This window comes from Stegodyphus dumicola, chromosome 10 (assembly GCF_044657685.1).
Source record: "Stegodyphus dumicola isolate Sdum_Otavi_A_Nest chromosome 10, ASM4465768v1".
NCBI lineage: Eukaryota > Metazoa > Arthropoda > Arachnida > Araneae > Eresidae > Stegodyphus > Stegodyphus dumicola.
Window position 1 is genome coordinate 184,142,523 of NC_140777.1, and position 26,557 is coordinate 184,169,079.

At 33.4% G+C, this 26,557-nt stretch overlaps 2 protein-coding genes across 2 annotated transcripts in view; one reads left to right on the plus strand and one right to left on the minus strand.

Annotated features, from left to right (window-relative positions):
* LOC118203765 (uncharacterized) overlaps positions 1–26,557 on the plus strand; it is a 392,790-nt gene that overhangs the window by 82,061 nt on the left and 284,172 nt on the right. The window lies entirely within an intron of this gene.
* Positions 11,064–18,311, minus strand: LOC118200624 (uncharacterized). The gene is made up of 4 exons (XM_035372593.2): positions 18,161–18,311; positions 15,741–16,064; positions 13,300–13,645; positions 11,064–11,209 (listed from the first exon to the last, which is right to left on the minus strand). Exons 1-3 carry the CDS (start codon positions 18,254–18,256, stop codon positions 13,307–13,309), a joined length of 759 nt encoding a protein of 252 aa, XP_035228484.2. The 5' UTR covers positions 18,257–18,311; the 3' UTR covers positions 11,064–11,209; positions 13,300–13,306.

A 26,557-nucleotide genomic window follows, 5' to 3' on the forward strand; every position in this document is an offset into this window, starting at 1 on the left:
TTTTACGAGGTAAGGGAAGTATTGTTATGGCGAAATATTTCAGATATCATATTTCAACGAAAATATCCATTTTGACCGCTATCAAATCCATTTCAACGATCTTTTTGGCGTGACATCTGTACGTACGGACAGAATTGTAGATACATTAGGTTATTTTGAAGCAGGACATGTGAAAAATGAGCAACGCCCTCACCGGGAATCGAGCCACGGACCTCTCGAATAAGCGCCGAGCAGGCTGATCATTACACCACGAAGGCATGCTAAGAAGGCGGTAGAAATACCTTATATACTCCTTCTTTTAAAGGGCGACTGGGGATTAGGGGACCCAGTCGCCAAGTCCTGGTGGTGGACAATGATCATCCACTACCTTTTGTAGTTCGGAAGCCACTGTAGATTTATTCGGTAATTTTTTTATTTGGTATTTTTTTGGGAGCAGGAAAGATGAATAATGAGCAGCGCCCTCGCCGGGAATCGAACTACTCTCGAATATGCGCCGAGCGTGCTGACAATTACACCAGGAAGGCATGCTAAATCCAAAGAAGGCGGGAGGTCCTACACTAAGAAAGTGGGAGAAATACCTAATAGAATAAAGGAATCTTTTCCCGAAAATGGATTTAAAATGGATTCATGAGAGACTTCGTGTCGCCTGTACGTACGTATGCATGTATGTCGCATAATTCAAAAACGAGTAGCCTCAAAACGTTGAAATGTTGTATATGGGACTGCTATGACATGTAGTCGTGCTCCTCTGTATTGTTTGCATCAAAAGTCTATTTATATCTACTCACTCTGTTACACGACTCGGCGAACTCCGTTTTTTTATTCTTATATGCTTGTAAATTGTGCGATTTTTTCTTTCGAAGTGACTCTGTTATCTAGTTCTTATATTCCGGTTAAGGTTTTCATGACTTTAGTTAATCTGCATGCAATAATTTTAGAATTATCAATAATTTAAAAGTTGTTTAGTGCTTGTAAGCCTAACGAAGTCGCCATTTGTATACATTTTAAACTCTTTTTTTACTTGAAGAAGTTTTGAGTTATTATGTATTTTTGCGTCGTTGCGAAGTGAGAACTGAATTGATTGAATGAGAACTAGATCATTAATGAAATTCCAGGAAATAAGTTTAAATGAATTGCGCCAAAAAATGTGTATAATTTAAAGGATATATGAGGAAGTTATGTGTGTCCACATAAGATTTTTTATATGCAGTGCCACTGTATTTCACTGATTGTAAATTTAGAAAAGGTTGTAAAATGTTTGTGGTACGCGTTGTAAAGAACGTGTATGATAGGCAATGCATTTCTAAATTGGCTGTTACATAAAATGGTTAATGTGTATGCTATTTGTTACTTTAAGCTTTATAAAATTATTTTTAAGAAACGCCGGGCGGGCCAGATCATTAGTGCTCGCGGGCCATATTTGTCCCTTGGGCAGTAGTTTGGAGACATCTGTTTTAGACTAACCTTTTTATTCATTTTTTGAACGCTTTTTATTTCTATTAGTTTGCTTTTACATTGCTTTTTGTTTGTAATAGTAGTAATAATTTATATTCAACTACTTATTTCACAGAATTTTAAAACTCACCGATTTTATTTATTTATTTTTAAATAAAATTTTTTAATAGTAAGTACAACGAATTAGGCGTCCGATCGGGTAAACTTAATAAGTGAGAAAGAACTTCATTCCGGAGAAAAATTTACTCACCTAATTTAGCGTTTACTTCTGAGAAGTCTGATTTTTGAAATCCCGAAAATAATCACATTATAAGATGAGGTATCTTAATTATTAAATAGCATTTATCATCTCTTTAAAAAGATGAGTTATACTTAATTATTAAATAGCATTTATCATCTCTTTAAAAAGAATAACAAAATATCTTGCATATGAGCTGCTGAAATTGTTTTAATTGCTTAAGTAAATTTTCTGTGTCTTTATATACCTCTCAAAATACATTTATCATAACAAAAGTTTTATTTCAGTTGCTTAAAACTTTACCTGAAGTAGTAATGAAAATTCTCCTTAGAATAATCGTTGCACTTTTCTACGATAGGTGGCGGAAGCTCTCCGCAGAAACGGCTTACGGTGTGTTCAGAATATTCAACTAAACAAGCAAATGCTAAGGGAAAAATCCAAAAGCTTTCAGATTTTATATTACGAGCAAAGGAGCATTTTTTTTAACGTTTCGTGTGTTACCTTTATTGATTAAATATCATGTTCTTCGTACTTAAACCATAAAATTCAGTTCAAGACCGATATCGCCAAATAATTTTAAACTGACCATATCTTCAAAATTTCCGATACGCAGTCTCGCGCACTGGAGATATTTTTTTTTTTTTTTCCCCGTACAGTATTGCCGTTGCTCGCTTCTAACTCGTTGAGTTTCTTAATCAAAAACTCATAAACGCCTTACAAAATATGGCACAAATAATAAAACAAATTCCAAATTTGGGCTTCCAGATGCCCATATTCAGGTGGAGACGTATCTTATTCAAAATTGCATGGCTCTAGGTACCGTTGTTTTATCCCAACATTTAAGCAGATTCCTCATTATTTAATATCTTTAAATGTAACACACGGCTCTAATATTGGGTGGCAAGAATTTGAAAAAAATAACGGACATTTAAGTTTTCGATCCTAAATGCCAAAACGGTATTAATAGCCCTTCTGTGCTAACTCCCTTTGGGCATAAAATGTTATGTAAGGTGTTATTAAAGGTATTTATACTGATCCATAATACCATCTATAAGCTCTATATTTCCGACATCGGAAAATGTGCCATGGATCCCCATACCATAACTCCTCCTCCGCCATGTTTAACACTTAATTGAATGAGATTGAAAAAATAATTTTACTTCCGAAATTCCTCTTTGGGTTTTCTCTGCATCAACACTCGTCCATCTGAGCCGAAGATGTTAAATTTCCTTTCATTAGAAAAAAACACTTTTTCCCAGTAGTCGGGTGTCTTGTTTCATCGATTTTCCGAAAGTGAGTCGAAGTTTTCGATTATTTTTACTGACATAAAATTTTCTTCTTGTTACTCGTCCATAATATCCTGCAGATCACATTACTCTTCTTACAGTTTCTAGATTTACATATAATTCAAGAAGCCCCGCAACCAAATTTAGGAACACTCAGTCTTGGATTCTTTTTAATATTCCTTAGAACAGCGGTGTCCAACAATGTGCTCGCCGATCGTTTCCTGTGTGCTCGCCAGCCCGATTAGGTACTATGACCAAAAAATATTTTTAAAATAACCATTCATTTATATTTCTTAATTGTTAAAATATGGTTAGCATTTATAGTCATAAGAGATATCTTGCAAGACGTTATAAAATAATTGATTGCTGACTGATCAACTGTATAGCGAACATGAAATCTTATTGCTTCATTTCGATGTCAGATGGCTCAGCAGAGGAAAAGTACTTCAACGATTTGTAGAACTTCTTTCGCCAATAAAGCAGTTTTTGTAATTCGGAAACGAGAGTTACAAAAAATTAGACGATAATAATTGGTTATCCGATCTGTATTTTCTCATGGATATAACAGCTAAACTGAGCGAAGAACTCCAGGAAAAAGAATAAACCCTTTTTCAATTGACTTGGACTGTAACTGTTTTTCAGATAAAGTTAAATTTGTGGATAAATCAGATGAAAGAAAAACAGTTCACCCATTTTTCAGAATTTATCAAACCATATTAATAACCACAAGGCAAATGAAACAGAGAAATACTCGGTAAACATAAATGCACTGAAAAATAATTTTTAATTCCGCTTCTCTGATTTCCAATAAAGTTCGACCAATATTATTATTCATCTCAAAACCTTTTGCCGAAATTAATGTTTCAGATGTATCAAATAAGATTGGAAATATGTTTAACAAAAATGTTGATGTTTTGGAAATGTGCTCGCGACAGGCCAAAGGTTGGGCACCATTGCCTTAGAATAAAGCGTTTGATTCCATGAGATAGCTTATATGGTCCTCCAGATTTTTGTTTTGAATACGATTCTGCGTCTTATAACGCTTAAAAATATCAAAAAGTGTACAACCACTTAAATTGATTAAATAAGCAATTTTTCTAATAGGTTTCCCTTTCTTTTGATGCAAATCTATAAGTACTCTGAGAGTTTTCTAACCACGTTTCCTTTCGTGACCGAGCCATTGCAAGAAAACATTAAAATAACGGATATTTTCTAAAAAGAAAATTTGAATTATAAAAGCGAACTTTTTTTTTTTTTTTTGTTTTGTTTTTTCTTAACTTTTTTATTCAAGTTAATTTCATAAAATTTCATTTTATTTATTGCAGACGATTTTAATTAGAAGTTATTTAATGCCCGATTAATTTTGTGGTACACTGCCAAAAAAACGGGACAGTTCCTATATATTCCGTTCTACTGGGCCGATTGGCGAAATTCCAATTGCGTTTTTCGTGTCTCGAAAGCGCGACTTACGATATACAGTAAGACCCCGCTTAACGCTGTTTCGTTTAGCGCTGTTTCGGTTTAGCGCTCTTTTATTTCAACCCGGGGATTCCACGAAATTGCTCGCAGCATACGGGGATTCCCCGAAATATTATGCAGCGATAGGTTTCAAATACATATCCGAAAGAGTGTACTTGTATTTCTTGTTTGGTGCGGTATTGTACAGACATATTTTGAAGGGGTAAATGTGGAAGATGTCGAAGAAATAATTCAAGAAGCAGCGGCTAGTCTTTCTAATGATGAGCTCAATTAACTGAACAAGAAGAAAACAAAAATGTTGACAGCAGTGATTCAGAAGAAGAGCAAAAAGAACTTTCGATGGCGTTTGTAAAAAGGAGTTTGTCTACCATAACTGAAATAATGGATCCATTCATTGAAAATGATCCGAATTTTGACAGGAGCTCAAAAGTAAGGCGTGGTGTTAGAGATGCTCTATCCGTTTATGAAGAACTTTTAAGAGAACAACACAAAAGAAAAAGGCAAACAACATTAGATGCTTTTGTCACAAAAAGGCAAAACACTGAAAACGCTGAAGGCTAACTAAATATGACTGAGAATTTTATTTGTTTTTTTTAAGAATATTCGTTTTGTTATTTATATTTTGTTTTTATTTTTGCAAGAAATAATAATGTGGTATTAATTTGGGCTTTAAGAAATAAATGTTTGGTTTTATTTTTATTAAAAAAACATACTTTTTAAATTTAATACCTAACCAATTTCCTAGCCATCTTCCCCTAACCCCAATATTTACATGTAAAGATAGCCTCGTTTAGCGCTGTTTCGCATTACGCTCTACTTTGATGGAACGTATCCCCCGCGTTAAGCGGGGTCTTACTGTATATTAGATTTATATGTAGCATTGCTCTAACATTGAGACAAAATCGGACTTTTCCTGAAGTAACATACCAATTGTTTTTCCATATTTCGATGCTGCTACTCAAATGATGCCTAAGTATTAAATTTTGTAAAATTTGGTGCGAAATTTATGGAGAAATTCAAAAATTTATCTTGGCGAATTTTTTTTCAGTTTGCGCCAAGAATAATTCACTTGGCGAATTTCTTAATATATGGCAACCTATTTTCCTTTCCTTTCCTTTCCATTGTGCATGATTGTCCATTGGAAAAGGGTCACTTCGTTCCTACTTCCAAATAATTTTAACAAAGTGCCTAAACCACATTTAATGTTATTAACGCTTTTAATAAATATGGCCAAATTTCAAAACGCACAAATATGTAAACTCGTGTATATCTTAGGAAATTTTGAATAAAAAAGCTCTAATTTTTTGCAGGTATACCTTAGAAATATCAGGTATATCTTAGGAATACGCCTACTTTAAGATGATTGTAAAAATTTTATAGGTTATAATTTAAAACTTTTTTCCAAAAATTCAGAAAAAATATTTAAAAATACAAATTTTAAAAATAAATCATAAAAAAGTGGGGAATTTCATTTGGAATGAACCTTAATTTCGAATTGTGAAAGGAAGAATAAAAAAAGAGGGATTAATAAATATGTACCAAATTCAATTAACATGGAGGAGCAAAAATTTTGAGAGCTCCTTTTTTAAAATCTACTCGCGCGAATTTTACAAAACTGGCGTAACTTGAGTCGGTAGAATCGAGATATGTAAAAACATTGGTATGTTATTTCAGAAAAAGTCCGATTTTATGTCAAAATATCTATGTTAGAATAATGCTATACATAAATATAATGTACAGTGGTGGCCAAAATTGTGAACACTTTTGGAAATTTTTATGTTTTTGAACTTTGTATGCTTATAGAAACCGCTACGTTTCACAAAATGCAAACTTGTATATATCATTTTAAAGAGAATTTATTACTGAATTCAATAAAAAAATATTCAATTATTTGCAATACAAAAAAAAAGTTAAACGATAATAGTTATCGATATACATTACGTAGTGATGATTGCAGTGAGTTATAAGTACTTAGTAGGGTACCCTTTATTTTTGATTACAGCTTCACATCGACGTTTCATTGAGCTGACAAGAGTTTTTATTGAGGCAATTATAGCCTCAATTAGTTCCCTTTTATTTGATGGGCGCCTCATTCTGACAAGAGTTTTCAAGCGGTGCCACAAATTTTCGATAGGATTGAGGTCAGGACTGTTTCCTGGCCATGACAACAATTTAATGCTCTTTGTACAAAACCACTCTTTCGATATTTTGGCCGTGTAGCAAGGAGCAGAATCCTGCTGAAAAATAAACGAAGCATTGTTGGGAAAGAGATCTCTGATGGAAGGTAGAAGTTTTGGTTCTAGAATAGTGTCAATGTATTTTCTGGCAATCAGTGTCCCATCGATGACATGAAGGCGACCAATACCATCTGCTGACATGCATGAGCAAATCATAACACTAACTGGGTTTTTCACAGTTGCTTGAATGCAGTCAGGATGTAGCTCTTCTCCTATTCTACGTCTTACATATTTTCGCCATCACTACCGAATAACGATATCTTAGTTTCATCACTCCATATAACTTGTGACCACTGATCATCTGTCCAATTAATGTGTTCCTTTGCCCACTGTAGTCTTTTTTTTCGTTGCTGAAAATTAAGATAAGGCTTTTTTCGTGGAATTCTACCTCTCAGTCCAACATCTGTTAATCTTCTCCTGATTGTTCTTGAACTGACAGAAACACCAGCATCATTCACATCACTTCTGATAGCCGCTGATGACATTTTTCTATCTTGGAGACATAGTCTTTTTATTCTTCTGTCATCAATAGATGCGATTCACCTTTTTCGGCCTTTTCCTTCTTTCTTTTTTATTGAATTTGTCTCCTGATATCGTAAACAAAACTTTCGGACTCCAGATGTAGTCACTGAACCACCCACCTGTCTTGCAATGTCAGCATAGGAAAGACCACTTTCTCGTAACACAATAATATTACATCTTTTTCTAGGTGTCCAATCTAATCTTTTATTTGATGTCATTGCTTCTTGACTAAATATTAACAATTTTTACAAAAATTCCTACATTTAATTGCAGTGTATAAGAAACAGGTCATTCTTACTACAGAACAAAGCAAAATAATGAATTGTTTCAAGTGTAAACATGATGTCAGCTTCTACTGGCAGTTACTAACATTTGATTGGTTCTCAGAACAAGAACAATGATTGGCCAGGAAAGTTAGACATTACAAACCACTTCATAACTGTGTTTTTTATTTATATTAAAGTACATATAACTTTTTTTTGTATTGCAAATAATCGAATTTTGTGTTTTGTATTGAATTCAGTAATAAATTCTCTTTAAAATGATATATACAAGTTTGCATGTTGCGAAACGTAACATTTTCTATAAGCATACAAATTTCAAGAACATAAAAATTTCCAAAAGTGTCCGCAATTTTGGCCACCACTGTATATTCCAAGTCGCATTTTCGAGACATGAAAAATCGGAATTGTACAACGGGAGATATAGAACTGTCCCCCCCCTTTTTTTAGCTTTTTTAAATTTATTTAGTACAAAGAGAGAGAGGGAAAATATTATTTATTATTTTATTTCAAATCTTTTCTAATATTACGTAGAAAACTAAAAATATTGTTGTAACTTATCATTTTTGTGAGACAGTGTACTTGCAACAAATATATAATTGAAATGTCTTCACGAGTTGTATAAAATTGATTCAGAGGCCGCCAGTTTTAGACCAACTCCAATTCAGAGCTTCTTGAACAGATGCTATATTTTTGCTGTGTAATAACTTTTGATAACCAGTAAAATTCTCACCTATTGTTTACGTATCAGTTATTGTGATCTTTACATTCGTGTTAACAGTATTGCAATAAACAACAAAGAGAAAAAACGCAAATAAGTAAAGTATTTATAACTATTCAATTCAAAAATTAAAACCCTAACACTGAGTTTGAGTTTTATTTTTTCTAACACTCGTAAATTTATGCGATCAGACCTTTGTTCAAGAGCAGTGGTGGTAGTAGTACTTTGTAGTGATGGTACTAAAGGTTTTCAGTTTTTGTTTACATGGTACGCGTTAGTCAAAAGGTTGAGAACAGCAGCTGTTTTAGATGATATATGTTGTCGAATACGGAACACACTTAATTTCTTATGATTACAACTTTAAGGAAAGGCTAATTTTTTGCAGATTTAGAATAATGAGCAGAATGTATACTACAAGAAGGAAACTGTAGAATACGTGCTGATGCTACCATTATTGAAATACCACTGCTGCAAGTTAATAGAGGAGGATTGTTATGCGTTTGTGTCTTCAAAGCTTCAAAGCTTTTTTTTTTTTTTTTTTTTTTTTTTAAAGGTAAAGTCAGCTAAATATTTTATTTCTCTCTCTCTCTCTTTGTACTTCCTCATAGGAATTCCTCATTGTAATTACGAAAAATTCCGGGTATCATATTTCAACGGAAATATCCATTTTCACCGCTATCGAATGCCATTCAACGATGTTTTTACGTGAAATCTGTACGTAAGTGCACATTAAAGGACTCTTTTTTCCCAAACGGGAATTATGAAAACTATTTAAAATAGATTCAGAAGAAGTTTTGTTTCGTAGCGTCTGTATTTGGCATAGTTCAAAAACGAGTAGCTTTAGAACGTTGAAATGTTGTATATAGGACTGTTATAATAGAGTTGTGTACCTCCTATTTTAGTTGCAATCCGTCGCACCAAAAGTGTAAGAAAGGTAAAGAAAGAATATGTAAAAGATTAAACTACCAGCTTAAATTAATTTCCCTTCTCTATTCTAAAAATAGCAACATCTATTTGTACTGCGTCATTTCCAGAAAATTCTATGTCACACAACTCTTGCATAATTCTGGTGATGTAAATTGAGCTAAAACTCAAGCAGCCAATAATAATTTTACAGCAATATTAACTATCCGATCAAAATGCTTTGAGAACTACAACTAACTCAGTTTTGAATTAAGAAGTCTGAACTTAACGCGCTTGCTTTCCACGCTTTGGCCTAGCTTGACTGCTGTCTGTCTGCTGCTGCTTTCTTGCTATAAAGTTATAAAAAATGTAAGCCTTTTGGAACAGGCCCATTTAATGTGCCGACTTGTGTGTAGCCGCAACATGTTGCTGAACATAAAACTGAACATTTAATCTGCTTTCGCTTCCAATTTCCTAGTCATTATGGATCAACACTTCTACGCCATCAAAATTCCTACTCCTGAATATATTACATATATATAGATTATAATTATTATATTATAGACTATAGAGGAATTGCCTTGCTTTTATTATAATTTACTAATTAATTTAGATGCTTTAAGTTTGTATATATATATATATATCTGTTGTTTTAATTGTGAATTTTTGTGCTTTAAAAATGATTGAATTATGTTATTCTTACCCTCCTTTTAATGTTTTCATGCCGTTAGTTAATCCGCATGCAATAGTAGAATGTAAGTGCGGCTAAGGCAAATTTTGTTTGACCATAGCAGCCGTATTTGTTTACATTTGAAACTTAGCAGAATAGTGAATTAAGTCTTTCTGCACCTTCAGTGTCTTTTTGCCGAGTGGAACCACAAGGAAACTTGAATTCGGGGACCGAAAAGTCTGCCTTTTTGCCCGTTGTCGAATTGCTTGTTTTTACGTAGAAAATGTAATTTTAATCATAATAATTGTTTTTAATTGTTTTAACTGCATTTGATGTTTTATGCTTTTTTATACCTTTCAATTTTTAATGAAGATATTTTGAGTTTTTATGTATTTTTGCCTTGCCGCGAAGTGAAAACTGAATTCATTGAACGAGAAATATATCTCTAATGAAGTTCGAGGGAATAAATTTAAATGAAATGCAGGAAAAATTGCTTATAATTAAATATTCCGTACACGGAAGTCATGTGGTGTACACACCAGACTTTTTTTCTTTTGAAAAATCTTTTTTTGTAGCAGTGTAAAGCAATTGAAAATGCATTTAGTGTTGATATCATTTTTCCTATTTCAATCCATCTGCTTGATGTATAATTCAGGAATAAAAGAAAAGCTTTATAGAATTATAAGATTCTCATAGTAGAAATGTAAATGCTGATCTAATCGGAAGTGACTTCTACCATAGTATTGATATTCTTTATTACACATGACTTTTTTTCTCAAAATTATTAATGAAAACAAATGAGTTTTGTTGCTTCAGGAATACCAGATTTGCTTATTAGATCAAATTTTCATTGAAGGAATGTAAATCTTGGGGCAGAAATGTACACATGACTTTTTCTTAAAATTATTGATGAAAATGAATAATTTTTTGTTACTTTATAAATATCAGAAATGCATTCTAAACCAAATTCTCTTTTGCAAGAAGGAAAATGTTGTGACAGAAAATGTAAACAAGAATTTTTCTTAATTGATGAAAATGAATTATTGATGAAAACGAATAATTTTTGTTACTTCATGAATATCAGAAATGCTTTTTAGACCAAATTCTCATTGCAAGAAGGCAAATGTTGTGACCGAAAATCTACACATGACTTTTTCTTAAAATTGTCAAATGAAAATGAATAATTTTTGTTACTTCGTGAATACCAATGCTCATTGCAGGAATGCAAATGTTGTCACAGAAAATATTGTCAAAAGAAAAAAGCTGTCAAATTGATCTTTTTTAAATATTTATTAAAGGACAAACACAAATGCTTTCAATAAATAAATTTAACAACAGAAGGTTTCATCATTATCAACAACGACGAGGAAGTGTTCTGTGTGCGTCATCAAAGGGTCTATTCTAAGGTCACTTAATTCTGAAAAGAAAGAAAGGAAAATCGATTATATAAATTAATGACAATGAGAAAATTTAATTGTTTTCTAAACATATTCAGATTTAGATCTTTGAATAATAACAATTATGATAATATCCAATCACTTTGCAAAAATTCTTTTAAGTAGTACTTAATTTTGACATATTTGGACGAAAATTTCAAGGCAAGGGTGGTCTCCAGATTGGTAGATAGAGGGATCGCTCCAGACAATGGATTATTCATGAAAATGGAAATATTTTATTTAAATTAATATCTGCAGTTTTAATTATACGCATCATTAATGGAAAAGGGAAATCGTAATGGTAAAAGCCGCCCAACTGATATAGTGGTTAGCGTCGCTGACTGCTATGCCGAAGGGACCGGATTCAAATCCCGGAGAAGGCATGAATGTTTGTAAATGTATAGTGTCGGCGCGGCATGGCGGCATTCTAAATATGCGGCGAGCCGAAAAGTCCTCTCGTGTGGTTTGGTGGAAGGGGAGGGGACAGATTCTCGGACCCGTCCCCCTCGGGGTGCTCTCTATCAAAATTGGGGGCGGAACTGAGCTACCATTACCTGGAAGCGCTCAAGGCTGTTGCCAACGGTAGGCATAATCTAGCACTTCTTGCCACGAGGAATTTCGTGAGCTTGGTCTCACTACGTCAGACAAGTGAGCATCAAATAACAACAAAATTAATGGTTTGGTTTACTTAATTATGGCAAAGCACACTAGGGCTATCTGCCTAAGGGGAGGGATGCCTTCGTGGAGGACTTTCTAAGGGGAACTGACACGTTACACATGTGAAAAACCACGAAAACGCCCATACAGCCAGCCCGTTCGCGGTATTCGAACCTCGGACCGAACTACCAGTGTTCAGCGACGTTACCGCTCGGCCGCTGGTGAGCACAAAATTAATGGGAAGACCGTTTTAAATTCATCACCACTACGTGTAGTCGATTCGTTAATTATGAGAAAGTCTATTTGAGAAAGGCATTAAGGAATACCTTGGTGGTCAATAAAGAGAAACTGGCTCATATTCGCATTAAACATGAAGAAAATCATAGTAGAAAATGTAGTCCGTTGAGAAATAGCGGAGCGTCGCGACTTTTGATCGTCGGTTCCTGTGGGCCTCATCCTTACATTAAAATACATCTATTTGTAAAAATACCTTTGATGAGAAAATGCCCTTTTTAAACATTTGCCTGATTGTTGCTTTAAAATCAAGCGAATTACTTTCGATAGTATATTTTCTAAATAAGCTGCCTTATATTTAATTGCTTGTATTGCTTATCCATACAAAAAATCAGTAAAAGTATTAAAATTAACCAAAGTCAAATTTACAGAATATTTTTTATAATTCGGCAGATTTTTTTCAATTCTTTTTCATTATTATGACATTGAACTTAAGCACATCTTCAATACTTTTCTATATTAATTGGTTGCTTAAGTCTCTATGGTAGCCTTCTTCATTTTTTATTTTACTTGAAGGTTTTTATATTGATGTTACAAAAAAATTCTGTTCGGCTTGTAAGCCATCTTAAGCTAAATTTAATATCATTAACGTCATTCTCTATTCACATATCTAAATTATTTTATTATAAATATTCAAGGAAATTTTCAGAATGCTTAGATAAGAAATTTAATTGTTAAATATGTAAGGAAAGAGATGTGGTGGGAAAGAATCTTTAGTTATTATGATTTTACCATTTTTGGAGCCTGATTTCTTAGAAAACAAATATTTTTTTGCATTAATAGCTCAATCTTTGCATGGTGTTAATTTTGCTAGTTTCTTTGACATCACCTATCTAAATTATTTTATTAGAAATCATCAAACAGATTTTTTAAACTACTTAGCTAAGAAACTTAATCGTTAACTAATATGCAACAAAATAGATGTAGCCTTAAAAATTCTCTTTACATTTATGATTTTATCATTTTGCAGAAAAATAAATATTTTTTCGTCTTAATAGCTGAATATTCGCCTGGTGTGAATTTTGCTAGAAATTCACATGGTGAACAAAAAAAAAAAAAAAAAAAAAAAAAAAAAAAAAAAAAGTTTTGCATCGACTTTGCACGTTGAATGCGTACTTACTATTAATCTAATATCGGCTGTATCCATGATGGACGGGGGCGGCTTGGTAGACGGGGGCGGCATGGTGGACCTGGTAGACAGCTGGGGCATGGTGGACCATCTGGGCGTGTCCCTGTCCATAACGTCCGTAAGCAGAGTTAGCGTGGGCGTGGACTCCGTGAGCAGCACCTCCGTACTTGCTGTGAGCTCCATGACGGTCGTGTCCGGCACGAGCGTAGGCTCCTACATTGTGGTGTGCGTTCCTGTCGTGGACTCCGTAGTGTCCGGATTTAGCACCATGGTCGGCAAGGATGGCGTGGTGGCCGGCCTTCTTGTCGTAAGCGTATGCCTTTTCGTATCCGGCACCCTAAAGAGTAAAAAGAAATATTTAATTTGATTTCTGTCTAAATAATGCTTCTTCTTGCTCATTACAGTATGAAAATAATGACCCACATTGCACTAATATTTCTTTGTATTATAATGAAATTTTAAGAGACAGAATGTGAATTTAAAGTTTAAGTGTGGTGTGAATTTTTGTAAATCCCATATCAATTATAGTTAATAGATCTGTCTTAGAACAGCTTTTGAAAGCAGCAATAAACACCCGCTTTCGCTTCCGTTTTGTGAGAACAGCTGAATTTAAGAACTGCTCGTAATTAATTATATGTTACTAATGCACATATTCAATGGAAATTATGTGCTTTCAAAAGAGATTAGAGATTCAAAAAATAAATGAGTAAAATACTAAGATTAATTATCGGTGTGATTTTTGTAATATAGTATATTTTAAAACTTCATACTGTGGCTACACGTACTTGTTCATATAATGGTGATTCTTCCATTACAATTATTTTTTCATTATTGTGTTCGACTTGCTTTCATTCAACTAAAACGTTCTTCAATGTTAATTCAAATTACATATTTTCTGTCTAGCACACGAGAATTATTATTTGCATGAAAACTTCTCGTTTTATAGTTCAGAATATAAATTTGATGTGATTCTTAAACAGGCTAAGAGAAAATCTGATATTGTAAAGCACCAAAACATAAACAAAATAAAATATTAAAAAATATTAAAGACCCAAAATTTAATATTTGATATTAAGGAAAGTTCGTCTAAAATGACTGATTGACAAATGTCTGCACCCTATAGTAAATAGCTTATAATTAATCAATTAAGCAAATATTCAGTTTTAATTTTATTCAGGGCTTTTATAAGGAAATAAAATGTTTATTTATTTTGACGACATTTATAAAATCAATGTTAGAAAGGGTAATCGAAAAATTATTAAGCTTTCAGCAAAACAGTTAATTACTGTATCGATTCCTGATAAAATTTATATACATTTAAAAATCAGAATTAAAACCATATGCTCATTTTAAAATTATTTTTGGCTATTGCTATTGAACTGAATTTTATGATTTAAGTGCAAAGAACATGATATTTAATAAATAAAGGTAACAGACGAAACGTTAAAAAAAATTCCTTTGGATGTAATTTAAAATTCAAAACTTTTCAGATTATTATTATTATTCTTATTATTATTATTATTATTATTATTTTAAATTCGCCATTTATAAAATCAGTGTTAGAAAGTGTAATCGAAGAATTATTAAGCTTTCAACGAAACAGTTAATTACCGTATCGATTCCTGATAAAATTTATTAACCTTTTAAAAAGCAGAATAAAAAAAAAGAGTATTAATTTTCCTCCTGCATTTTATTTATTAATTTATTTTACAAGTTTTGTAATTTGCCTTTATTTGGCACCGCTCGTGTTGCCACAGAAAGAGAAGTAATCTAAACGGAATTTAAACTTTATAAATTACGCTCAAATTAAATAGATTATCAATTAAGGTAAATGGATTATCAATAACTCTTGTTTGGTTTTTTAAACGAAACATCTCAAAAACCCCGAAATATACTTTTAGTATTCTTGATTATCGTATATATGGCCACGAAACAATTTAATTTTTGTAGCGCTTTATATATACCAGAGTAAAATTTTTATTTAAGATCAAATCTTTTCAATAAGTGGTCAATGATCTTTCCTTCTAACGGGACTCGAATGCAACACTACTTGCCTGCTGAAGATTTTTTAATTTGATTTATCTGATTATGGCGAAGCGCTCGAGGGCTATCTGCCTAAGAGGAGGGATGCCTTCATGGAGGACTTTCTAAGGAAAACTGGCTCGTATGCACGTTACACATGAGGAAAAAGTATGGGAGTGTCCATGCAGCCAGCCCGTTGGTGGAATTCGAACCTCGGACCAAACTACCAATGTTCAGTGGCTTTACCGCTCAGCCGGGAGGTGGGACCACTTGCCGGCTGAAGCTAGCAGCGTATTTTTGATAAATTCTAGCTGAAAATTGTTAAAACTCGAGATATTTTAAAGTTTTATATTGTGCATGGCGGAATCATTTTTCCTGATGTATACAGAAATCACTGATAATAAGCTTACCTTGTCCTGAGCGTAGGCACCAACATTACGGTATTTGCCGTATTTGGAAGCATGGGCACCATAAGCATCATGAGCACCATATCCACCAACGTTGTGGTGTCCGTGGGCGGCATGAGCTCTGTCGGCATAACGTCCGTGGTCTCCATAGTGGGACTGTCCATGAGCACCATATCCGTGGCTTCGGGCACCGTGAGCTCCATAGGCGTGTCCTTGGGAAGAGGCGGCGAGGGAGGGTCCGTGGTGGTAGGAGGCAACTGGGTAAGATTCAGCTGCCATCATTTCTTCGGCCACGGCAACGGCCACCAACAAAGCAACAATAGCGAGCTAGGAAAGAAATATCGTTATTTAGATAAAACAGAAGTAGGCTTAAATGTCTTTAAATATCTGTCAGTAATTTAATATTGACAATCTGACGCAAAGAACCTTCGCTATTGAAAGGATTAAAGATAAAAACTGGAAAAGTAATGAGGGCAGTGATTTGCAAAATGTGCTTCGTTGTGCCAACAGGTACGGGTAGGAATGGAAAAGGAAAAGGAAGAAGAAAAAGAGCTACTGAAAATTTTGAAGATTTGGCATTAAAGCTTAGCATCAGATTTTGTCTTGCCAATCTGCAGTAACTCTAAAGTACAAGGTTCTGAATTGGATGCTGAACCCATGGCAGTGAAATTATGCACTGAAGATTTAAAATGTCGTTCTTTTCAGAGCTTTCTTCAAAGCTACTGAAGATTTGATATTAAAAACTTAGCATCTATCTTGCCAAACTGCAGCAGCTGTAGAGTACAAGGTTCTGAAATGGATGTTGAACCCATGGCATTGAAATTATGCACTAACGATTTAAAATGTCGTTCTTTTTCAGAGCTTTCTTCAACGCTACTGAAAATTTTATTTGAAAATTTGGTATTAAAGCTTAGCATCAGATTCATTCTCGCCAATCTGCAGTAGCTGTACAAGGTTCTGATCTAGATGCTGAAGCCATGGCATTGAAATTATGCACTCAAGATTTAAAATGGCGAAGATATGAGATTTCTTTTTATTGCGATCGTATGGAGATTTGAAACTTGCAAGAGCAGTTTGCATAATACTTTGATTAACAGTATGCAAACAAATTATTCTTTAGTAAAAAGAAATAATTATATGAACATATACAGTCTTTTTACATACTGATACTTGAGAACTTACGGGGATAGTTTCATGAAGAACTGTTTGTGTCTTTGGAGGATGCGCGCGCATTACGGGGAGAAAATTTTAACAAAACGAATATAAGTTACAGCTAAGATGTCAATAACAAATAAACAAAATAAATTAAATTAAATAAATAAAGCACAAAGTTGAAATTAAACAGCATTTACATTTTGTAGCTTTTAATGTTTTCATCAATAATTAGTAAATTTTATTTTGAAGAGAGAATGTCACGTTTTTTTTTTTTTCGAAATTTTTAAGAGTTAAATTTATTTAACTACACTTTTGTATTGTAACATTATTTATAAATTTTTAAATTTGCAGATGTTCAGTGTACAGAAGGAAATAATTATAGTTAAACAATTTTTTAAACAAAATATTTCACGATTTAAAAAAAAAAATAAAATGTTCACGATTTTTAAATAAAATATTCCCCCATCTAATATCCTTTTATGCAAATGTTCGATGCACAGAATAGCAAGAAGGAAATAATTATAATTAAATTACTTTTAAAAGAAAATATTTCAAATGCTTTCTCTATCTAATCTCTTCTTAGTTAAAAATACATTTTAAATAATTTAAGATTTCACTTTAATTAAGAAAGTTAAATTAATTAAGACTAATTAATATTTTCAGCTATACATTATAAGGATAATTATCATTCAAATAACTGTCTATTGCATTTAATATAATTTAAGCTTTATATGCTTAACGTTGATACCAGTTCTATCACGGCAAACTGAATTTGCGATTTTATTTACCTCTCCGAGCAACTGTAGAATCATTAGGTTATTTCGAAGAAGGAGAGATGAAAAATGAGCAACGCCTTCGCCGGGAATCGAACCATTGACCTCTGGTATACGCGCCCAGCGTGCAGACCACTACACCGCGAAGGCACGCTAAGCAGGCGGAAGAAATTCTAATAAATTCCTTCATGTGCCAGTTTTAAATTTGTGTAAAATATTGAAAATGCAAGCTTACGAATAATGAGAAATTTAAAGAACACTACTATGCTGTAGGTTTCTGAATGAGTATTAAAATATACTTCATAAATTATGAATAAGAAATAGAAAAAAAATGCTATTTGGTAAGTTTGGAAATATTAAATTTTAGAAATATATCACTGTAAAAAAGTTGGTATTAAGCCAATAAAGTTATTCCAGACATCATAGGCCAGCAGAGAATGTATGATTTCAGCGAACGATATCAGAAGTTTCTGAAGTGGAAATGGAACTACTTACCACCTTCATGGTTGTTGATTGATTTTTCCTTCTGCTGAGGATCGAATGCTGACTGCAGGACTGGTGGGCCTTTTTATATTCGATTTCCCTCTCCATTGACCCGACCGTGGTGCTCTCAAATTTGTATTTTGTTAGCCGAAAGGGTGGAACCAAAGGTGGAGTCAATTCTGTTCCCGATTCGATCTCGATCGGGGCCGAAGCCTGACCCTGATCTCGGACACAGTCTACGACCCTCAGGCAAGGCCCATAGATTTCACTTTCTATGGATTTCGATTTCACGATTTTTTTTTATGTCGTTCATTAAGTATGCACTCATTATTGACGGTTATCTTACCTGAGAAATAACGGATTACGACCTTCAATGGGAATTTTAACGTCTGAAAACTGACAAACGTCTCTATCCACATTGGTATAAACTAAAATCAATTAAGTAGCTAGCTAACTTATAGGTTTGTTTAAGCAGTTAGCTGCATAGACATGTTTAATTGCATATGTACATACAGAGTGTGCTCACACATTTTTGTAACGATTTTGCAAAGATTTATATATAAACAAACCTTAGATTTTTATTAGTCCAAAGGGGCAATTTGACCTGAAGAATTATTAATTTCGTTTTGGCATTTTGCGTCGAAGCGTTTAAAAGGCTGTATCACTTTTCAAATCGTTGCCACCCTATATTATCGCCCCGTCTTATATTTAAAGAAATTAAATAATGAAGAATGTGCATAAACGTATGTATGTTTCTCGCATTGCGATAAAACATCGGTACCTAAAGGCCATCAAAATTTGAATAACGTAATCTTCCATAGAATATGGGCATGTGGAAGGCCGAATTTTGAATTTGAAATTTGTTTTATTATCGATTTCATATTTTGTAACATTTCAACGAATTTTTGATTAAAAACCTAAACGATTTCAAAGCGAACCATGGCAACACTGTACGGAAAAAAAAAGAACATTTTTATCTCTAGCGCGCGAGACTGTATCGTAAATTCTAAAAATATGCTCATTTAAAAATTAATTTGCGATATTGCTGTAGAACTGAATTTTATAGTTTGAGTACGTAGAACATGATATTTAATAAATAAAGGTAACACTCAAAACGTTAAAAAAAAGCCTATCTTTGGACGTAATTTAAAATCTGAAACCTTTCAGATTTCTTTTCTTTTCTTTTTCTTTTTCTTTTCTTTTTTTTTTTTTTTTCTAGTACGCTGAATCTGATAGTCTTTTTGTTGAACTACCCTTTTCTTAAAACATCAAAGCTGATTTTATTCTACTCCTCCTACACAATCTTCCAGAGTCCATCCGATATTTTGGGATGCCGCTTATAAAGAGTTTGTTTTAAAAGTCCACATGCACAGTAATCCATAAGAGACACATCCGAGGACGAATGGGATGCATTTAGAGGGAACAGTTTCAATTCTGATTTCATTTCTTATTTTATCGAAAAATAGAGCAGAATTATATAGAGAAATATAAATTTTATCGAAATTTAGAGGTATGGCTCGGAGCCTTATCCGGATGGAACTTAACACAATGAAGATTGGTTTGGATAAAGAGATGGAATTTCTTCTTTGACAATCGATGTTAAAATATATTTCTGTTAGTAATTCAAATTACTTTTGACATTTTTTCTACTTTCCTTATTTTAAGTTTCCCGTTATAAGATAATCGAATAATAACCATAAAAACCTTTTGAAAAACCTTCATTGATTTCTGTGAACCAACATATTAACTCCTTTTTTTTCATCTCTTTTTCAGTGGTAGTAAATCGATCTTTTTCTATCGCAATCGGATAAGTATATTCAAGCCTCATCAGTCGTAATTATGTATTTCCATTTTTCATTTGCCAAATAATTTTCATACAACAATCTGCACATAGACTTAAGCCGAAAAATATGTTTCGGCGTTGGGCGATGAACATCATTTCTTTTTGTTTTGTTTTAAATAGCTTTAAATTAGATTTAATAATTTTATTCGCAGTTCCTACAGAGATATTTAAAATTTTTACAATAGCTCTTTGGGGGGCTTGATTTTCCTTTAAACCATGAGATGAGACTTTAGATTTAATAAGAGCCGTGCGTACCTTTGGTGCATATGGATGTTTTGCCTTTTCCCAGTCAGATGTAAACTTTGACGTTTTTTTCCTTTCATATTAATTATGCCACTTATTTTGAGTGTAGAACTATTAAAACCATGTTTTTCGCATCTTTTTTTTTAATAATTAAATAAGAGTTTTTCTGTTCGGACAGCGCAAAAATATAGCCTCCGATCCACTGTTTATTTTTCAGCGACATTTTAAAGAAAAGAATATTTTTAATGCTGCAGACGACAAATAAACCTTATTCCAATTGGATGCCAGTCACGTTTAGATCTTAAAATTAATATTTAAATTCACGGAGAAAATTAAGATCATTACAAAAATGTGTGAACACCTTCTGTAAGTGGAGTTTGACCTCTGTCAATCAAAAGTTTATTTAGAAAGATCTTTTGGAACGGTTGTCTTGAAAAACACAGAGTACTCAAAAATTCATTCGCTTCGTGTCGAAGATGGAATCTTTAGTTTAGCAAATCAATGCGCTAACTGTTGCACTGCAGATAAACGTCAAAGAAGCACCTTGCTAGTTTAGGTACAAAGACGCTTCTTCTTATCGAAAATCTGTTCATAACTTTCTTCAGAACTTTAAAATACAGTTATTGGCTAGAAACTTCTTCCATGAGCCTGTCCACTTATATATACATTCTACATAAGAGTCGTTATGAGCAAATTAAAAAGCCTATAACCTGCGCTAAAGTTGCAAAGTAATAAACCAATAATTTATAATTAGAAAACTTTTTACTGTAGAGACATTAGGTTATTTCGAAGCAGGTGACGTGAGAAATGAACAATGCCCTCGCCGGGACTCTAACCACGTACCTCTCGAATGCGCGCCGAGTGTATTGACCACTACACCACGAAGGCATGCTAAGAAGGCGGGAGAAATACCTTATACACTCCTCCCTTTTAAAGGGCGACTGGGCATTAGTGGACCTAATCGCCAAATCCTGGTAATGGAGAATTATCATCCGCCACTTTTTTTTTTTTTTTTTTTTTTTAAGTTTGGCGCCACTGTAGAGACATTAGGTATTTTTTGAAAGCAGGAGGGTTGAAAAATGAGCAATGCCCTCGCCAGTACTCGAACCTCGGGTCTCTCGAATACGCGCCAAGCGTGCTCACCATTACACCATGAAGCTGCTAAAAAGGCGGGAGAAAAACCTTATATTATATATTTATTACCTTCTATTATATTATATTATATATTATAACCTTATATTATATATGATTAGGACTTTTGGCAAAGCTATCAAGCATAAATTTGTTGTTGAGTACACCTAATTTTATTTATATGAATTTCGTGCTTAGAAATTCCTCTTCTTTTCGTCGAGTTAGTTGAGGTTAAGATTTTCGTGCGCATAAAAACGTTTTAGTGATTTAAAGTATTCTTAAGAGCTACTATATAACTTTGTCAATCGTTTCTACTGGATTATTCCCTTTGAGTTGTTCAATACATAGATATCAATCATACATAGATATAATAACTGGAATGTGTTCAAGACTGTAAATGAATTTTGTTGAATATTGAATATTAAGAACTAGCTTCAGGAATGTATGAATATAAGAAATTGCCAGCACTAAGTTCAAAATTTTGGTAATTGATAATTTAATTAACAAAATTTGAGTGTAAAATCCGAAGTGGATTGCCTGTTTTATTTTGGTTACGTATTTTTTCTTATATTTTATTGCAGTTATTGCATAGAGTCATCGAACAATGGGTACATCGAAATCACTGACATGCATTAAATCGGAGTAGGCATTTATGTTTTAGGGTTTTATTTTTGTTTCAGGGTAAAGTGCAGAATCGCCCACTTATTTGTTTGGCGCTTTTTACAAGAGTAAGAAGAATTGGATTTCGGTCAATTTTCTTTGACTTTGTAAGTGAAAATTGGTCGATGTGCACATGGATAAAATCAAGGGAGTGCGCAATACCATTTTTGTACAATTCTGCGATTTTTTTTTTTTTTTAAGTGATTATAGGTCGATGTGTACATGGATACCGAGTATGTGCAATTCTTAAAAACGTGCCAAACAGTGGGTGCTTTTGCACTTTCCCCATTTTATTCAAAACATAATATTGCTATAAATTTTATTTCAAAATCATATAAAAAGTGTGATGGTATCAAAAATAGTTTTTATTCTTTTAGTTCAAAGGGCGTTAGCCCAGAGGGGCTACTAATTTCGTTTTGGCATTTTGCGTTGAAAACTTGAAAATGTCTGCTTCACTTTTCAAATTGTTGCCACCAAATATTATCGCTCTGTGTTATATTTAAAGAAATTAAATAATGGATTATCAGCATAAATGTATGTACGTTTCTTGCATTGTGCTGAAATGACCGTACCTAGAGCCATCCAATTTTGAATAACGTACGTCTCCACCCGTATATGGGCATATGGAAGTCTGAATTTGGAATTTGTTATATTATTGACTTCATATTTCCTAACACTTTAACGAAATTCGATTATTTCAAAGCCAGCAATAGCAACACTGTACGGTAAAAAAATCTCCAGCGCGCGAGACTGTGTATTGGAAATTCTAAAGGTATGCTCACTTTAAAATTATTTAGAGATATTGCTGTTGAATTGAATTTTATGGCTTAAGTGCTAAGAACATGATATTAATTAAATAAAGGCAACACACGAAACGTTGAAAAAAGACCCTTTGGGCGTGAAGTAAAATCTGAAAGCTCTCAGTTTTTTTTTTAACTTCTTTTGTTTTTAAACACATGTTTCATTTTATTTACACTTAGCTCGAAGCATTAGAAACAATCTATAACTATTAAAATATGTGTGCATCCGTCTATCTGTTTTATTTTAAAATCATTCTTATTTGGGAAATCCTTTTTATTAATATACTGCATTTATTTAAAAAGAAGGAAAGAATATTTGAATCCAAACCTAGGCCCCGGTTAAAGTACGTGAGGGGGTGATAACCGCTTAAACTCATTATAATTATAAAACGAAACACTACAGACACTTAGGCCTTAGCTAGGACAGCGAAATAATGCGCCAAATATTCCTTTCGGCCAAACAGCGGCCGAGCGGTAAAAGCCGCTGAACACTGGTAGTTCGGTCCACGGTTAGAGTGCTGGTCTGCATGGCCGTTTTCGTGGTTTTCCGCATGTGTAACCTGAATATGATCCAGTTTCCCTTAAAAAGACGTCCGCGGAGCATTCCGCCTTTTCCGTGGAGTATCTAGGGGCGAAGCACGTAATAAGCTAAAAAAAAAAAAAAAAAAAGTTAAAAAAAAAAAAAGATTTATTCCTTTCGCCGATATTTTAAAACGCAGCGTATAATGAAACATTCAGTTACAGGATTTTAAAATGGAAAACAGCACATAATTAATACACACGCTGTTAAAATTAAAAATTTTAATGACTCAGCCTTTGAATCAAATAACACTTTTAAGTATTATTGAAGACGTAATTGACTTTTAATGGATGAAAAAAGGTAATTATTTCCCTTATCTGTGAAGATAAGTCATCTGAATATTGAAGCCTGTAAATTTAACTCTACACTTAATGAATGCCTTTTTTGTGTTTCCTCACTGACATACTTTCACGATTGCTGCGTTTTCCGTATTCAGCACGCCCTTGAGACTACTATAAACCTTGGCCTTTGTTTGAGGAAAACTTTTCCTTTCTTTAACAATGCTTAATAGCACGGAAACTACTTGCTAGTGAAAAGGAACGTAGCGGGAGGGAAAAGTAAGGAATTATCATTTTAATGATTCATTGCTGGTTGCAGAGATTATAAACCCTGGGGCTTTATAATATGCAATAGCTAGCAAACCAGGGTGTGGTTGGTGACTTAGATTTCTTTGTATACGCCGAATTCGCTTGGAATTAAGAGTGTTTCAGGTTCTATTTCGTTCAGCTAACATAGTGCTTTTTTAAATTTTTTATGCCACCAGATATCGGATGTGATTATGCTTTTTGACCTTTCGACGGGTCAAAGTAACCGGAGGTCAAGCCTGTAGCTGGCAATAAACGTGTAATCACCCGAAACTCTGGATTCGTGAACTGGTATTAGCATGTCACTGTCGGTCTTGTTTCTTGTGAAATACTGCTTGTGCAAGTTGGCTTGATTTTAAATTCTTAGTATTTTTAATTACATTAATAAGCTTGGGGCTAATATTTTTACATAGCATTTAAGAGGTCATTATAAGGCATTTTATTTGTATAAGTCTTTTTAATGTATTTAAAAATAGTTCATTAAGATATAGTTTGAATTATTAAACAAAATGTTTCTGGGAATTAGGTCAAGACCTGAATAATAAGCTTTATGAAAAGTAAATAATATCTTTTGGTTATACAATTTATTCAATGCACCCGCAATCAAAATATTAATTTTTTTCTCACTTTCAAATGCTTTTAAAGAGTAAATGAATACATGCTATTATCCACAGAAAAATAAGTACTTCGACGAAGAACAAAAAAGAAAAAAAGTCTGAACGAACCTCAGATTTTAACGATTGCCCAAAAGAGGTCTTTAATACGACTTAAAATACCGTTTTAATGTTTGATAGAGCTTTTTAATGTTTTATAATTATTATTATTTACGTGTTCCGTGTAGAATAGAAGGGATGGATGCTTTCGTGGAGTACTTTCTAAGGAAAACTGGCCCGTGTTAACACGTTATACATGGGAACGCTCATGCAACGAGCCAGTTTGTGGGATTCGAACCTCGGACCGAACTACCAGGGAAAAGGGCCCACCAATGGCCGAGGTCCCTGGACACCGAACTACCAGTGTCCAGGGACCTCGGCCATTGGTGGGCCCTTTTTTTTAATGTTTGACTAGCTTTTTAATGTTTAAGTTCTACAAATAACAAAAGAAACTGTCTGTCTGTGTGTGCGTCTTTCGTTCGTGCTGCGCGTAAGCTAATAGACCCAGGGCTACGAAATTTGGTGCATAGGTGCATCTAGACAAGAGCCAATTCGAATCAGATTTTTTTTAATTTTGTATTTTTGGATGAAATCGCATCATTTTTAATATTTTTATTCTTTAGAAATGTTGTTTTGGCAACAGTTTTTCATTCAATGCTTTATATACTGGACTGCTGGCTGTTCAAAATATGATATAAAATATTATGAATTATACTTTTCTTTTCAGAAATGTTTGTTTTACTTTCATGTAATTTATTGCTTATTTAAAATTTTTTAAGATATTGAAACGTTTTGCTTGTTTTTTAGGAAACAAAGTTTTTAGCGTCCCTTATACCATTTTAATTCTCAAGATTTTGCAACGGGAAGTTGGTTAATTTATTTATTAGGATAATTAATGTTTGTATTAAGGGATACCGCTTGTTTCATTGTAATGTTTAAGAAAGCGTTAGATTTTTGACCGAGTTATTAAAGTATGTTAAGAAAAAAGAATTACATTTTCTCCGAATTAATTTTCTTTCGCGCATCCGATGTATTGCTATCACATTGAAAATAATCGACAACGAAGTTTGATTGCCATTTAAATTTAAAGGAAAAAGTGTGATAATGTGCAAACAGACAGCAGAGAATAGCAAAACCTTTCCCACTAACCATCTCTCTATCTTCAATCGCTTGAGCGAAGGAAACAAAACGCCCCTGGCGATCTTTCTTTTACAGTTTGGAGAACATTTTTAGCCCAAAGATCGTTAGCCAAGAAGGGCTATTAATTTCGTTTCGCCATTTTGCGTTAATTCACTATAAACGGCGAATCACTTTTTATATTGTCGCCACCCAATATGTTAGGTTTAGCCCCGGGGTTAGGTTTAAAGAAATTTTTCTCGCAATGTAATAAAACAGCGATACCTACAGCCGTCCAATTTTGAATACCATAATCTTCCACCGAATATGGACATCTGAAAGCCCGATTTTAGAATTTATTTTATTATGTATTTTGTATTTTGTAATCTGTCAAACATTAAACAATTTTTGATTAACAAACTCAACGATTTCGAAGCGAGCGAAAGCAACACTGCACGAAAAAAAGAAATTAGCTCCAGCGCGCGAGACTGTGTATCGGAAATTCTAAAGATATGCTCTTTTAAATATTTTGCGATATTGCTATTGGATTGAATTTTATGTGAAAAACATGATATTTAGTAAATAAAGGTAACACACAAAACATTTAAAAAACGCCCCTTTGGGCGTAATATAAAATCTGAAAGCTTTCAGATTTTTTAAAATATTTTTCTCCTTTTAGTCCAAAGGGGCAATTTGCCCAGAAGGACTATTAATTTCGTTTTGGCATTTTGTGTCGGTTCACTTTTCAAATTGTTGCCACCCAGTATTAGAGCTCTGTATTATATTTAAAGAAATTAAA

Bases quoted from the DNA above. Each gene is read 5' to 3' on its own strand.
- LOC118200624 (XM_035372593.2), bottom strand. From the start codon at position 18,256: ATGGAGAGGGAAATCGAATATAAAAAGGCCCACCAGTCCTGCAGTCAG. The intron at 16,065-18,160 runs GTAAGTAGTTCC...TTTCTTTCCTAG, and splicing joins AATCAACAACCATGAAGGTG to CTCGCTATTGTTGCTTTGTT. The intron at 13,646-15,740 runs GTAAGCTTATTA...TTTACTCTTTAG, and splicing joins GTGCCTACGCTCAGGACAAG to GGTGCCGGATACGAAAAGGC.